Source organism: Hydra viridissima, unplaced genomic scaffold, assembly GCF_058129835.1.
Source record: "Hydra viridissima isolate aposymbiotic clone 2 unplaced genomic scaffold, HvirCarnegie_v1 scaffold_2, whole genome shotgun sequence".
Lineage (NCBI taxonomy): Eukaryota > Metazoa > Cnidaria > Hydrozoa > Anthoathecata > Hydridae > Hydra > Hydra viridissima.
Window position 1 is genome coordinate 3,427,469 of NW_028324301.1, and position 17,069 is coordinate 3,444,537.

At 30.1% G+C, this 17,069-nt stretch overlaps 2 protein-coding genes and 1 pseudogene across 5 annotated transcripts; all 3 read right to left on the reverse strand.

Annotated features, from left to right (window-relative positions):
- Positions 1-1,386: 1,386 nt before the first annotated feature.
- Positions 1,387-3,397, reverse strand: LOC149891598 (uncharacterized). Its single transcript, XM_090080309.1, has 2 exons — positions 2,363-3,397; positions 1,387-2,213 (listed from the first exon to the last, which is right to left on the reverse strand). Exons 1-2 carry the CDS (start codon positions 2,646-2,648, stop codon positions 1,723-1,725), a joined length of 777 nt encoding a protein of 258 aa, XP_089936435.1. The 5' UTR covers positions 2,649-3,397; the 3' UTR covers positions 1,387-1,722.
- A 3,356-nt stretch (positions 3,398-6,753) lies between these two features.
- Positions 6,754-9,282, reverse strand: LOC149891599 (uncharacterized; annotated as a pseudogene). Its single transcript, XR_016450202.1, has one exon. The product of XR_016450202.1 is annotated as an uncharacterized LOC149891599 (transcript).
- Positions 9,283-10,872: 1,590 nt separating this feature from the next.
- LOC145185817 (RING finger protein 150-like) lies at positions 10,873-14,596 on the reverse strand. Of its 3 annotated transcripts, none has more exons than XM_080061854.2 (6): positions 13,881-14,596; positions 12,600-12,677; positions 12,356-12,423; positions 12,111-12,204; positions 11,750-11,906; positions 10,873-11,631 (listed from the first exon to the last, which is right to left on the reverse strand). In XM_080061854.2, the coding sequence occupies exons 1-6, from the start codon at positions 14,505-14,507 to the stop codon at positions 11,576-11,578; spliced, it is 1,080 nt and encodes a 359-aa protein (XP_079917980.2). In that variant the 5' UTR covers positions 14,508-14,596; the 3' UTR covers positions 10,873-11,575. The 3 variants fall into 3 exon arrangements, with proteins under 3 accessions (XP_079917980.2, XP_079917972.2, XP_079917964.2); XM_080061846.2 differs by having other exon boundaries at positions 10,873-11,649; XM_080061838.2 differs by having other exon boundaries at positions 10,873-11,664.
- Positions 14,597-17,069: the final 2,473 nt, after the last annotated feature.

The window sequence follows — 17,069 nt, forward strand, 5'->3', positions numbered from 1 at the left end:
TGCACTAAAAACCTATTCTTGCCGTACCGCAGTGGCCTTTTTAGGGAACTGACATAACACGAGTTTTTCTTTACCAAAGTTTCTTAATTAGCTTTAGAATCGATGAGTGAAAGAGTTTCTGAGGTGAAGCGCAAGGACTATGTTATAAACATCAAAAATGATCCATGATTCTACTTTATGGTCTCTAGATGTTCACGTGTAACTTTCACAGGTGATTGCGGTTTTGACGCTTCTGATAATATCTACAACTGTTAGGAGCGTTAAAACTGTCTAGTACACTTGGGCAAATGCAAAACTTTTATAGATTTTGACTTCTGTTATAACAGTCCATCAAAATGGATTGATTATGACATTTTTAAACTGAAATCTCAAAAGTGGTATTCAAAGTATTCCTCTCCTTCTTTAAAACCTATGTAAACGTGAGTCGGTCACATCTTTTATACTTTTCATACTTTTAGTATGGTTGGGGCGAGGAACGAGAAATTACTTAGGCATTTCGCAAAACCATGAAAAGTACGGTTCTGTTTGTTGAGAAAACTATATGATAATATGTGAAATAACCTCGTTAAATCGCTTACAAAACAATACGGTTTGTAACGACTTAAGTCACAAATAAACACAAAAGAGTTGAGCTCAAAGCTAACTTTTCTTAGGGACTGGCCTACGTGATTAATCACACAGGCGGAGTTCCTTTATTTAAATTTTGTCCTGATTACAAGCTCTCGGAAATGACATTCGAAATGTTGAAAAATACTTCTATGCGTTTAGGAAAAGGAAAGTTTTTTGTTACTGTGTTTGTTGTAGTATTTTTACTATTACTTACTATTAGCCGATTCCATACAAACTTTAATTTTATGAATACGAACTTCTAGAGTAAAAGAATTGACATTTCGTAATTATAAAGATAAATGAGTAATAGTTTGGAAGTAAGTAGCAGGAAAAAGTGGTGCTAATCTGTTTATTTATTTCAAATGTCACCTGCATGACAGTGTTCATAGTTAAAAATGTAATAAGCATTTGCACAACTAGGCTGTCTTGAACCGAGTCTACAGAAACTTTTTATAGATATACGAAAAATCGCATTTTTAAAAAGCTCTTTTGTAGATTTTTCTCCTACTTTCACTCTACTACCCTTGGTGTTAATGCTGAAAGTGCAGTACATCCTAGTGAAATCGATCGCCTCGCTTTGTTATGCAAAGCGTGATCATGTTTTCTACTTCCCTAATGCCAAAATGAAAAGAATAGACATTTAGTTAAGCTTTAAATCGTAAATTCGTTTTAGCACAAGTTTTACTTGTGCTAAAACGAATTTACCATTTAAAGCCTAATTAAACGTCTATTCTTTTCATTTCGGCATTAGGGAAGTAGCTCAAAAATGATAGCAGATTTGTTTAGGAAACTTTTCTTTTTCAACTAAATACAATCAAAAGATACTCAAAACATTACAAAAGTGCAGATGCAAGCACAGATAAAGACATAACCAAAAATATCGAAAAAACAAAAACTTCGCAAAAGAAAACAATACGCTGAACATTTGAAGGCTGATTAAAAACATGTCGTAAGAGAAGAAAAGTAAGACCTGAAACTATATTTCCGAACACGGTGAAAAAATAAACTAGTTTTCTTTTCTTTTTTATAAAAAAACTCGATACATAGATATATAAATATATGTGTGTGTATGCATAATTACAATAAGTTAAGCCGTTTTTTAACGTTCTGTCTTTATTCTTCCATCTTGATTTCAAGATTCAATGGAGCTTGAGGAAGAGTGCGAGGTGCTTCAACAGACAACTTTGAGTCTTTGGTATAACGAGAGCTCAGCTGAGATGGATCGACATCATCGGGTAAGACAATGTTTCTTGTGAACTGCTTCTGGTGTAAACTCGATCCGTGCTCACCTTTGTTTTCGCTTTTTGTTTCACCGTGAATTATCAAGTTTCTACCCTTCACTTGAATCGAAATCTCTTCTGGTTTAAAGCCTTGTACGTCTAAAGCGTACTTAAAAGTGTCCTTGCTCGACTCTCCGTCAGAAGCTGAGCTTAAAGGAAGCTTCTTAGGAGCTTCAATATGCAAAACACCGTCTTGGCTGATGTTCGAAGTAAGGGCTGTCGGATCTACGTCGTCTGGAATGGTGTACTTTCGATGAAACTCGCTCGACTCAAAACCGTTCTCGTTTTCGTTACGATGTTTGCCTCTCACCTCAAGAACATGACCTAAAAAGTCAACAAAATCACATAGTTTTTAGCAAGCGTACAGTCTTAAGAGAAACTCAATATCAATTGGAAACTTAGCAGAAACTCAACATCAAAGGGAAACTTAACAGAAACTCAAACTTAACAAGAAACTCAACATCAATGCGTACCTTCAACTTTTAGAGAGACCTCTTCTGGTTTGTAATGTTTAACATCAAGATTGACAACGAAACCTTCTGGTTTAGCAGCAGTGTTCCCCTTCAGACGAGATATGTATGAGAGAGGCTCCAGCACGTCTTTGTATAATCGGTCCAACTCTCTGCTGATCCCTCGAGCACTCGATCTGTCATCGAACAGAGGATGATATCTCAAGGGAGGAAAGGTGATTTCCAGCATATCGTTGAAGAACGGATCTCTTGGTACTAATTCGTGAACAGGTATGTGCCACAGTGACATTCTTATCGATTTGTCTTAACGTACGAGTAGAAAAAACTAACTTCTAGCAAAATACTTTGCAAGACAGACTCTGATCAAGCAGACTCTCTGACTGAACTTTATTACTGCATCGTCGGATGGCGTTGGTGTTTTTATTTGGTTTTTGTAAAAAAAAGAACTTTCTGTTGTTTACAAAAAAAGTTTCCGGAGATCTCCTAATCTTTCTAGACTTTACTCTCCTTCGTTGTTTTTCTATTGCTACATAATTATGCAAAAAAAAAAAAGTGATAGAATTTTCTGCGGCTCTTTTCAACAATTTTCTTGAGATTTCCGCTTGTTTCTTTTCTTTGCTGTTTTATTATTCATTTGGATTAGCTCTTTTCAAGGTATTCAAGTTTTAGTCCGTGTGTTTTATATTGTAATAGGGATGCCGCTTTTAGTTGAACGGTTATATTTTGTTAAGATATTTACTGAAAAAGATGAGGACTTTCTGAAACTAATAGATAACCTCGGAGAGGAAATTAACTGACACCACAACTCGTATGTCGGAGAACTTTAACCAAGTAGAGTAAATAAAACCAACATCACTACTCCCTATTGCCATCGGCACGAAACAAAAAACAAACCCAAATTCGGAAAACAACAACCACTGAAACACAGGAACACTGGTCCTACGCATGCCAAGACACAGACTCTTTGCCGAAAAGCAATAGAAATACTTTAAAAATATACCCCAACGAGACCTTTCAAAATAACCTAAAATTCTTTCTACTAGGTTTTGATGACAACAAACACGTAATAGGTGAAACAATCATCGAAACACTTTACCAAAACAACATAATACATCAGAAACGCCCTAATAGTAAGTAACAAAAATACAAACTCCCTAAAACACTTCACTAACCTTCTCATAAAAAGAAAAAACAAAAAAAACAACAATGTTTTGACGCAATAGCCGTTTGCAGAACAAACCACATGAAAAAAAACAACAGCAAAAAAAAAACACTGTATCTAGGTTTTTTTTTAAACCTTCTAAACTGCAACTTTATTATGAAGCAAAAAAAAAAAAAAAGATATTGAATAAAAATCATCTCACATCATTTTGAATATTCTCATTCAATGTAAGCTACATAATTTTTTGTACATCGAATATGAAGAGTCCTTAACAGAAGTTTATATAATCAAGTTTAGCATATTCCAGAACAAACAGGAGTAATTTATTTGACCCAAGTTTGTCCTTTACAAACTCTGTTTTATTAATCAAAATCCGGAGAGATATTATACTTAATAGTATAATATCTCTCCGGTTTTTCCTGGGGAACAACAACTTGTTGATTATTGTTAGGAGATTTTAAAAATATTTTCGACATGATCTATAAGCAATTGCGAGTCTTTGATCGAACTAATATCTCAAACATTTTTTTTTTTTTCTTACATTTAGTCTTCGGATCTGTAGATTTTCTTATAATCCGGCTTTTCTTTCAGCGAAAAAGAGAAAAACAGAAAAAAGTTTTCAATAAACTTTTTGCCAATTTTTTTTCTTTTATATTCGATTTTTTCCTCGTGTATTTATTCTTTTTTTTTTATCTCCATCTAAATAAAATGTCCGGGTATTTTTACCCCTTTTCTTTTTCCAGCAATCCAAGACATATCGCTGAAAGTTGTGGGTAAAGAGTGTTTTTGGATATATCTTGCCAACTGGTAATCGAATTATTCGGCAAAACATCACCTGATAGTAGTTACGTTTTAGGATACTTTTATATATTTAAAATATGATGCAGTTTTTATTTTTTATTGACGCAAATTTAAAAGAGACTTTTGTACGGATTTGTAGCAACATTTGATTCTCTCATCAATTCTATCAACTAAAAAACCCGGTTTAAACAAAAACATAGGACGGCTATTGAACTTCCTGACGTAGTAAAAGATTTTTTTACTCTTTGATGATTCAGAAACAGCTAGTGAATGTGAAATCACTCCTGAAAATATTTTTAAAAAAATTCTTTAACAACCTCGATGAAATTGACGAAAAGTTTGAAAATGACGAAAACTTGGGTGAAAATTTCACAGAGGCGAAGTTATCATCGTATAACTAAAAAAATACCATAAACTTCTTACTTAACAAGGATCTCGATTTTTGACCACCAAACTGAAGTTCTGAATTGTGCATTCTTTCCTTCAATTTCTCACGGACTTTAATATTAATTTAATTTCATGGCGCTTACAGAATTTTCCATGAAGCCTCCAGAAATTTAAATAAATAATACTTTGATTTACACCTCTCATGTGTTTTTTAAACTTGAATGATTCCTTTACAAGTCATTAAAAACCAGGTGGCTAGTCTATATAGTCTGGGGTAACTTTTCACAAAAATTTGTCTAAGTAAATTTGAAATTTGAAACTTGATTCAGAGGTGTAGCAAGCTTTCTGATTCCTATGTTGGAGAGTCCTGCGTTGGATTGAACATAAAATAAATCTTTAGCAATCAACTTTGGTTTTTAAATGAAAAGCTTCTTGGAACAAGCAGGACCTGTTTTAAATAAATATTGAAAAAGTTAGCAAGTAGTCTAAATAACTAACACCAACATCAAGATTAATTTACATCAAGATTAATGATAAAAATCTTAAGACCAAAGTTATCAACTCGCATAATTATCCATTTACTCAAGAGAGAAGAGAAAGGATATGAAATTTTTTACCAAGAGTAAGTGGAAGTTATCTGGCAGTGGACTGTGCAGTCCTAATAGTTTCATGAGGAAATACCACTTTTGAAGCAATCACAGATGAATTTGTTCTCTAATCTTCATGTCAGCTATCTCATGCTTTCTCGGAAGGTAGACTTGTTGCAAATAATAGGTATGTCCTTTCTAATGATTGTCAAGAAAACAGAGCAGCTATTTTTAACTTTTGTTGGCTGATTAGTTATTGGTATTGCAAAAGGGCGTGTCTCATGTAGCTTCATAAGGCCGATTTTGTAGATAAGACAATCATATCCTTGGCCTCTAGGTGGAGGGCGAGTTTTGATGGAGTAAAAGTTGAAAAGAGATGGCAGAGATACATTTACTCTTTTTCGTTTTTTTTTTGAAGGCGAACTCTGCAATAGTCATGCACTCCAACTGGTACCTTGGATCCGTAAAGTTGATTTGAGAAGAAAGTAATTTTTTGGCATGGTTAATCAAAAAAGAAGTGAGCTGTTTAGAGCACTTTTGCACACAGAAAACAAACAGTTTCTCTACAGTCATCGTCAGTTTTGGCAAAATTAGGCTTTTTTCATAAAGAAAGTAACAGATGGCTTACAATTTTCACAGCAACCTACAAGACAGACTTACAAAGACTTCATGATTTATTTTATTACCCTTTCTGGAAATAAAAATAAAAAATAATGGAATTTCATGAAAGTACACTTAAATTGAATGAGCTATCTTCGATTTCATTTAGGTTGATAGATAAATTTTGAAAAACTTACGTTGTTCTGAAAAAAAATGCAAAAACTTGCATGGCATCTTTTCAACACCTTGTGCTAAGTAAAAAAAATTTTAAAACTAAATATTTTTTTCTCGGACGAAATAATTTGTATGTGTATATAATAAATATGTTAATAATATGGAATGTGTATATATTAATCCCTCAACGGAGGGTTTTTTCAGAAATTCAAGTTGAAGTTTTCTTCATTTCGGTCTGATGCATGGCGATACTTATTACAGGCCTTCCCGTCGCGAATCCGTATTTTTAACTGGGGGCGGACAATCTTACGGAAAATATAAAAAATGGCTGAAAAAATATGCGAGCTACATTATTTTCAGTTAATTTATTAAATTTAAAAGGAACTGTTCTAATGCACAAAGTGTCTAATGCAGTTTTATTAAATGTCATAAAATTTTAATAAAACAAGAAGTAATGAAAAACAACATTTTTCAGAATAATGAATGAGTTTTATTTAAAAACGAAATCACAAAAGAAAAATAAACAACCTTTAAAATAATGCAAAAAAAGCTATTAAAATAATCATCAAATATTAGAAATTGTTATGAAAAATGTACATAGCAATACTTTTTAATGTTTTACAGATAATTTTAAAACCTTTAATGCAGGTTCTTTAGAGGATTTAGGTGAAATAAACAAACAATAATTTTTAAGAAATATGTTTGACAATATAACACCATATTTCTTTAGCATGTTTAAGTTATAAATATCTGATATCATCATAAATATATTGCACAACGACTTTCTGCATGTCATATTTTCTCAATTTCAAAAATAATGTAACAAAAAAAACCCCACTGAACACAGCAATCCAGAGGTACCCTCAATCCACCTCTGTCCATAGTTTTTGTGTAGTCTCCATACAACTGAAAATAAAATGCAGTGTCAGTCAACAATTCATTTTCACTGACATCATCTTTTCTTGTAACATAGCCTGCAATATAAAACAGAGCCATTTTTGTACTCAGTGGCAAAGATGCTTCTAGTTCAGGCAATTGATTAATTATATCACAAGATTCTTCACTTCTAAAATAGCCACATTTTTGACATAAATGCTCAATATCAGTAGTGTAATCTGAAACATCAACTTTTAATTCCAATAACAGTTTAGCTTTTTCAATGTTTAATTTTTCAACAACATTTTGAACAGTTATAAAATATGTTCCGCCTGAACCTTGTCTAAACTTACTGAATGCTTTTTCAATATAATCTGTTGAGAACTCTCCTAACATAACATAAATGAAATTGTTTTTTAACAAATATTTACACATCTCTACTAACCCATAACAAGTATGCCAAATTGAAGTACCTGTATCTCTAGTTAAGGATTTTATTCTACACCCTTGTTTACCACTCATTTTAAGAGCCATATCCCCGAAATCAAGTAAATATTGCAAATTCATGTCTAGTTCTTCCGAAATAACTCTTTTACGAGAATCTAAAAATCGAGTGTCGCCATAAATTTCTTTTACACTAACTATTTTCCAGAATTTAGTAACTTTTTCTAAAAAACAAATGGTTTCATTCATATTACAAGGGTGGATAACTTTTGAATAAGTTTTGAGAGCAGCTATAGTTTCATCACAAAACACTTTTAAACAGTGTGAAACATTTTGTCTTTCAATAGGTTTTGGATGTATAGCTACAAAATTTAGTCTAGATAATTTAATTAGCTGATCTTTCTCAAAATCAAATAAACATTTAAGGTCACTCCATTTAGCAGTCATATTTTGATTTTTTTCAAAATGCAATTCCTGTGTTTTTTCTGTTATCCAGTTATTTCTGATACTTTTTAGTAGATGAACATAATCAAAAAGTAGAAAAATCCCACATTTTGTTAACCAAGGTTTTTCTTCAACTCTCTCAAATAAATTAAAAAAAGCTTGATTTGTTCGATTTCCATCACAAATAACTGAAATAACTTTTCCATTGCTAGACTTGATTGAATTAATAACATAGCATACTTGCTCAAACAAAAAAGAAGCATCCAAATGACAGACAGGTATCATTTTGCACAAAAAAGATGGTCCACCTTTTAAACATTTAACCATGATACCCAAAACAGTATTTGCTAACAACTCAGGATTATTTTCAGCTTTTCCAAATAGAGAACCACCATGGTAGAGAAGAAGAGACTTTACATAAACCTCATCTACCAGTATTATACAATTTCTCTGATTCTCCTCTATATTTGAAAATACAGTGCTGATAAAACTAATATCTGAAACATTCTTTGTCCTAGATGTAATTTTTGTCAGTGTTTTTACACTCGGAAGTTTAAAATCTTTTCTTAACTGATTGTATAGACTTCGAGATGTTGAAAAATAAGAATACGATCTGATGATTGTTTCTATACTATAAATTTTTTTACCTACTTCTGATGCATTCATAGATGCAATATGATCTTGTAATATCAATCTTTGATGATCAACTTCAATGTTGTTCAGATAGCGAATTGTTTCTTCCACTCTTGACCAACAATCAAGAGTGGTAATATGGTTTTTAGATAATGAAGAAATAAAGCAACGAACACCAGCATGAAAACTTTCAAATTTAAAATTGCTTGAGATATGAACAGCAAACATAGGTATACAGTTAACATAAAAGGAATTTGATTGGATGTGCAAAACTTCATTTACAACAAAAGTTGTTACAGGACAAACAAATTTATGATTTTTAATATCTTCACATAAAGAAATGAATGTAAACAAATCACTTTTTAAATATTGTGACAACTCATCACACTTTTCATTTCTGATAGAAGACAACACTTTAGTAGTGGACCTTGGTTTTAAAGGTTGAGTTGGTATAATACTTGATGGAATATTAGGAAAAATTGAAGGAGGTTCGATTGGTCTATCTTTCCCATTGACACGAGCTTTTAAAAAATTTTCTGGAAAATGTCTTTCACAGACAACAGTATCTGGCTTATTTGGAAAATTACTTCTTGGAATTGAATTTATCCAACGATTTCGTTCTTCTTCATTCGAGGGAAGCCTATAAACTTGTACTTTATTTTTAGTGTCATAGTTTCCTCTACATCCAGGAATACAGCACTTTTTAACCATTTTGTGACTATCAACTGCTCTCAAATCGAAGTTTTAAGACTAAACTTTCCGTAACATTGTCCGCCCCCAGTCAAAAATACGGATTCGCGAGGGGAAGGCCTGTAATAAGTATCGCCTTGGTCTGATGCAAACATGGAAGTAATGTTAATTTCCAGGGAGAGGCGTGATGTGTATTTTTATATTCAATAATAACTTTCATTCTAATTTTCATGAAAAAACAGATAAACCATGTGGATCTTGCTTTAAAGTTGCTTTCAGGTGTTTTGATTAAATTGTCCTTTTTTTAAAATTGCAATTTTAAATCTTTTTGGTTTTTCCAGTTATTATCGAAAATATTGTATATAAACGAAGCGAAACGTAAAATATTAACCATTACGTACTTTTCGTTGTAATATGAAAAAGAAAGGGGTCAACAACCCTAACCAAAACAGAGGAAAACCCTTTTAAAAACATTTTAAACGTTTCAAGACATCATCGAATGGGTAGAATAGCTAACTTTACAGAAATAAGTGAGTTTTTATTGACCCCACATCAATAGGTGCTTTTAAACAATTTAAAAAAAAATTTTTAAAAGAACATGTTTTTAAAACCCAGCTCTGCAATTATTCTTATTTGTTCTTAGTACACGAAACGCTTAAATATAGACAAAGAAACTCTGACTCATTTCGGTATCTTAGAATTATTGTAATGAAGTAGTAATGAACTTTAGACAGTAGGAAAGATACGGCAAAAATATTTTTGTGTATTTAAACAATCCGAAAAGTTCTTAGAAGGATATTTATTCAGGCTGTTTATTCTTTTCTTGTTAAACACGTCACGTGAAGGTTTTAAAAATCAACTTGTCATTTTACATTTTAAAAGTTTCCTAAAAGTTTGAAAAATATCTAAAACTCATCCTACTAAGGAAAATTTTTCGCTGATACTCAAAAAAGAATTTTAAAATAATGAAAATTGCGGCAGACTGGAGTTTAAAAACAAAATTAAAGTGTTAGACGCCGAAAAGATCGTAATCTATAATTATTTTTAAGAATGATTAAAATTTAAAACTTTGTTAATCTTTCAGATTAAAAAAGTTTTTAAGTTTAAACATTTTCAAAAATAAATCCAAATTTAACAAGTGTAGTTACTATAAAATAGAATTTCCATAATCACCAAAATTTTGCGTGAAACTTAAACAGTTTATAATTAGGAAACCTGCATTTATAATAGAACAACCTCGTAATTAATGTAATTATACCTATATTAGAACTTTGAGTGGCTTTATAAAGGGCTAAATTAATTTTGAATCATCCGCTTGTAAAATCAGTCAATTTTTTACCCTATAAAGTATAAGGTTTTATAAGAGGATAGCCTATAACATGGATTTTCATTATTCGAAAGACAACGATCAGTATTTGTTCAATCAAATAAGGTTCAAAAATAATAGTTAAGAAACTCTTAAAGTTTTACAAGATTAGACTGAACTGGATCAATTTTCGAAAAACTGTAATCACAAAAACTTATTTTAATCATAAGATTGCACAAATTATTCCAAAATCTTAAAGTCGCGAGATTAGTTCTTGAAAATATATTAAAATAGCGATTATTATTTTTTTTAAATCATTCTATTTTTATCATTTGAACTATAGACATTTTTATGAAACTCTAATTGTTCTAACTTTCCTCAAGAGGAAACTGACAGAAAACAAAACAGCTTTTTATGAAATCAAATTTCAAGTTCGTTTATTTACATATCAAAGATAGAAAAGCAACAATAAATAACCAATATATAAAAATAACAAGCATCACTTCTTCCAGCATAAAAACAAAACCAACGAATAAAATGTAGATAAATGCGTGTTCATTTCGAGTTCAAAGCAAAAAAAAAAAAAACATTTCTGGATTTCACCTGTTTTACTATTAGTTTTAATTGGTAAAATTAAATTACGAATGAGAGACAGGATTATGTCATTTCAAACTGAATAAAAGAATCTAATAGAAAATAATATTTAAGACTTATTTATTAAAACTAGAGCGCTCTCTTAAAAATGAAACACATTTTAATAGAGGCGGTATATTTATGAAGATAAAAAAAAAACTATGGAGATTACTTCCTACAAGCTTGAAATACCGATTCATTCATCCATTACGATCCATCAAACTGCTAATTTAAACAAGGAATGGGATAGGGGAAAAAAGCACAAAAAACAAAACAAAAAAAATAGGAAATCTAATGAAAGATTTGAAAATGCACTTTGAGATTAAATTGTAATTTTGAGATTTATTTTTTGAATCCCAAGAAGTAACCAAACCCTATTTTTCTTCCACATTGCAAGTTGCTTTGCAAAGAGTTTTATCGTTCTGAAACTACATTCCTTCCATGACTGTGGATATATCAACAATTGCATCAGTAATCTGTTATACTCTTGGGACAGATGTAACAAGAGCTACAGTAGAGCGATCACTGTCTGTATCTGAAACGAGACTTGACGCTAAAAACAAGAAACCTTTTTTTGCAAAAACATTTTAAAATCATAACTTTATTGATAAATGGTTCTTTTGCAGTAATATTAATAAAGATATGATACGTACAAGAGGAATAGCAGATAGATTCTTGTTCAGACCATGCTTGTGGAGGTACAGATGGTTCTCTTTCATCATGCTGCCTTTCAAGGTGTGTTTGCATAATATTCATTTCATCAGATGCAGCTTCAACATTTACAGATAGCGCAATATTATCTGGGATTTCCTAACCAGAAATATTACTGATCAAGATATGACAAGAAACTTTTACTCATCATAATATGACAAGAAAATGTTACATGTCAATTTAAAATGACAGAAAAACAATCCTTTCAAGCAATATTTTATAAATTACAACTGATAACAATTTTTGAATTGTTATAATTAGTTGTAAATTATAAAATTGTTTTAAAACTCTTTAAATACTTACAACTCCAAGAGACTTCAAAATGTTGCTTTTACACATAGGACATGTGCGATGATATAACAACCAAGGATCAATACAGCTTTTATGGAACAAATGACTTAAACAGAAAATAATTATTTGAAATAAAAGTTTGTTAAAAACTCAAAGAATTTTTTCATAGGTACACTTATGTGAGTGTCCATTAATAAAATTGATGCGATTTAAAAACTTAATTTAAAATTTTTTATTAGAACTTTAAAGTCACATACTTGCATGGCAGTTCCCTTAAGGTTTCACCATCTCTGTATGATTCAAGGCATACTGCACATGTATCATCCTACAAATACAAATTTAAAACATCGAGAAATTCATTTAACAATCAATTAGAAATACTTTTTAATGAAAATGACACGCCTGTGTCAATCAGAAGAATGAAACTATTACATGTTTTACTATGCATTATATAACAAGAGAGTAAGTCCATTATTTTGACATACAAACTAGGTTACAAACCTCTTCATGAGTAGCAGCAGAAAAAAGAACTGTTTTTAGCTTTGAAATTGCTTTTTTTGCAGCATTTAATAATTGCTTCTAAAATATATGTTAAACATATGTATGTTTTAATACACAGAGAAAAAGAGATTAACAAGAAACAAACAAAAAAAAAAAAAAATTTCAATTCATGAAATCCTTTATTTTATACTTTTGTAAGTTGGATTTAGACAAATGATCATTATAATAAAAAATCTTTCTTATGAAAAAACATTTTTTGCTTATAGTAACATCTCTAAAATGTTACAGTAGATAAGCTTTGAAACTTTTTTCGAACAGAATCCTCTCACCCTACCCCATTCTTCCTATTACACATAGCAAGAATTGAATTAACTTTCCATTTTTTTAAAAAAAGTTTTAGGTTTCTACTCAGCATGTACTAAACAAACACATTTTAAAACAAAACCATTTTTGAACAAAAATTGATTTTACAAGTATAACAAGCTGTTACACTATTGAAATATTAACAGGATAGTAATATCAAACTTTTTTTGAACACAGAAAAGGTAATAAAGGAAGGTGGAAGAACTGGGACACCCAATGGAGCTGTTTTTCCATCAAATTCTCTTTACTCACAGATGTTAAAGAAAACATAAAGGGCTGCAGAAAAATTACCTGCTTATAAACTTTATTAAACGTTATTAACAAGAAATTATTATTATTTTAAATTATTTTCAAGAAATAATCTCACATAACAACAGATCAATGATTAAATTTAATCAAAACTTTTATTCAACTTATTAACTTATCTTTACTTAGTATATTTCAAATTTGTGAAACAAGAAAAAGTATTTTTTCCTCGAGATTTAGTAAAGATAAGACCCACAATAAAATCAGAGACTTCAGAAATTTTCTTATAACTTTACAATTGCTTGAAATAATTGAAAACTATAATACAAACTATCAAGCAATTTGTATACTATGAAAACAAAGCATGGTTTAAAAAAAACCATTATAATGAACTATAATTTTAAACCAATTGTATTATCAGCAAATGATTAACTATTTGCTGATTTTGTTAAAATTGAGCTTTATAAGTCCTAGTACACCAAGATCTAAAAATATTTAAAAACCTTTTTATTTTGTTAGAATAAATCTACAAAATATCAACAACTTTCTTTACACATCTAAAATTCTGTAAAACCTTTACATATCCCATTACTATAAAATTTAATATTATAGTTAATTTAAGTTGTTGATGACATTTTCCCCAATAACATTAAAAGTAAATTTTATACTTACTTCTTTTCTGTCACTATGATATATGTGACGGAACCTTTGCACATAATAAAAAACCAACCATGCAAGCGATATGCACATTAATAATATAAAAGAAACTAACACAAAGAGTACTGAAGTTCGACTAACTTTCCATCTTTTGTCTACATAATGAGTCCCTGTCTTTATTTCACAATATATTTTATCTTCATAGTAAATATTAATCAAGCTATCACCATTTTCTTTATTTATAATTATTGACACTATTTTTTCATTGTTATCTTCGAAAACTGGCTCGTCACTATTATTGTTAACAAAGATTACAGCTGTGGCATTGTAGCTTACAGCAACTTCAATCTTCGTTTGGTATGTACAGTTCCCGACTGGAATTAATGCAATCCAATCATACGATTTATGAACTTTCCCGAAGGAAGAACACCAGTCTTGATTTTTTACGTGGAACAAATACCCTTCCTTGTTAGATTTTGGGCTATCGCTCCCATATTTCCCATACATTATTTTTTTGTCTGTATTATATCGAGTATTTAATATAGCTTGTGTGTAAAAAGTTTTTTCCTCGAAACTACTGGTGTCACAAATTACATTCACCAAATAAACTATAAAAACAAACCAAAAAAAATTGTCCTTCATTTTTCCAACTGATTACAAATTCCTTATTACATACATATCCTGTTTAGTGTTTGCAAAAATTAGACTCGCATTTATTTCCTTGTAATGAAATATTCCTTCAATAACGTTAAAAAGTTTTTTGATATCCAATCAGATTATTGGGAATTGTTAAAGCGCTTTACGAAATCGCTACTTCAATGCTTGATTTACTTTTATAATAACACTCCACCGCTGGTAACTAAGTCAGCAACACGACGCGTTATTGATGTTTTTACAGATACTTAACATTTTTTAAGGAATATAATTGTAAATTTATATTTTTCACTCGTACTAATTGATAAAATATTTCTTACAACTCATATTTCTAAAATATACCTGAAATATACCGGAAACCTTAAAATCCTTAATCGATCCAATAAAAATGTTAGGTTTTAAGTTTCAACTAACATCTATAAAATGGCTTGTAATAATTAAAATTGAATGGATTCCATCGCATCAACTTTTGATTTAAAGCCAGAAAGTTTTCATTTAAAGTTCAAAATCTTATGGAAATCCATTCAAACCTTTTTGAAAATTTTTTCATGAAAAGTTTTTACAACACTCACAGTAAGCAGTTTTTCCCCGAAATGCGAAAAGTTTATAAAAGATAAATTTCTAAAATATTTCATGTAGATATTAACCAGAATCCTATGATATTACAAAAACAATATGGACTATAATGGTTTAAAATAAATATATTACAAACGATTTAAATCTTAATTATTAGCTTAACAGTAAGTGCCAATTTAGATAAAATAAACAAAAATTTAAACTTTCGTAAATCTAGAGCAAAAAAATTAGTATTTTGATATAACAAGTATTGAAAAATTATAATTGACATTGATAAAGTTCACATTAATGAAGGATATGTTGAAAAAATGATAATTTTCATATTAACAAAATGTAAAGTTTAAAATATAAAATGTTTAAATGCTTATTTCTGAAGCTGTTCGAAATGTCTGCGACCTAATTAACATTACTACACAGCTATGTCTAGTTTTTACTTTCTTATAATTTTAGGTATCCCTTTTATCATTTTTTAAACTTAGGCGACTTTTTTAACTTTCTAAATTCACCCAATTAAGACTCGAAATGTACACTCCCTGATGTTTACACTAATTCCGATTAAAGTTTTAGATCGAAGAATCATTAAAATCAAAAGTCACCCAATCAATTTGAAGAGTTGGATGACTTGTTGTGATGCTCGAAGTATTTACAAATTTTTTTGTAAATTTATAAATTTTACAAAGTTTTTTGTAAATAATCAAATGATTTTACTGTTATCAGGAAAGTTTAAGATGTGAGTTCTTTATTCAGTAGTTTCAATCGATGAATAACAAACAGTTTTGAAAAAATTGAAAAAACTCATCGAAATTCTGTTATTTCTCATATTTTTGGGTTCAATGCAAAATTGGAGAAAATGCTTAACTTTAGATTGCAATAAATTTTCGGTAAAAATTTTTGTATCTGATGCAAAGATAAGCGATTGTGAGAAAAGAAAGCCTGTTTTTGACAAATTTTTAATAGACTAAATGTAAAATTAAAATAATTTACAAAACTCATTTCTCGACTAATTTTAGGGCTTTCTTTTTTACTAAAATGTAAACAACGGTAAAATTCAACTTTTTAATTGAATATAAAAGTTGCTTTAAAGTAAAGAAACAAAAGTTCTTTGCAGATTTCAGTATTATTTTTTATTTTTTATCATTTGATCAGCGTAATTAAAGATAATGGTTATTTACAAATGCTATTAACCGTATACACTTGGGTACTAGTCGATGACGCGTATAAGTCAAAATAACTTTTTAAGTCAATTTTGTCAGATATTAGAAATGCAGTGGCTGGACATGAATCCTCCTGTTATCCGAGCATGGTCAGTTTTGAGATCAACTTTTGTTTTCTTAAAATCATTGGCAAAGTGAGCTCTTCATATATTTCGTATTAACAATGATCCCTCACAGATCAACTTACACCAAGTGGGAATACTGCACTTTTAGGTCGAGGTTTTCGTCTGAATAACAGGTTTTAATTATGTCTCATCTGCCATGAGTCTTTGAAAATGGTGATACACCATCTCCTCACCTTGCACGTTTGGTTTTTGGTATTTCAGAATATTTAATTTATTCGCCAGTCTCAAAAAAGTTTCTCTTTAATTTTATTTTTCCTAGCTGCAGATTTTTGAGCTGACATCAATCTCAGCAAGTTCCACAACTAATAGCTTAAATCCGACGTCATAAGAATGCCTACTTCGTTTCATTTTCCAAAAAATAATAGTTCTTTTAAATAATAATTAGCAGACGAAAAATCAAATTAAAACTGAGATCTTACATTGAGCACTATTAGAGACGATCGTGTCTAGACGCATTGTCTAATTTGAAAAACTGCGAAAATGAGAGCTTCACTTATACGCGATAATATATCAATTTAAAACCAATAATGAATTATTAATTTGTATATTTTATAAACCCTCATAGAAGTTGTTGTAGCAATTTTGACGCGATCAAAAATTTCTCGATTTGATATCTGAAGTGTATACGTTAAATC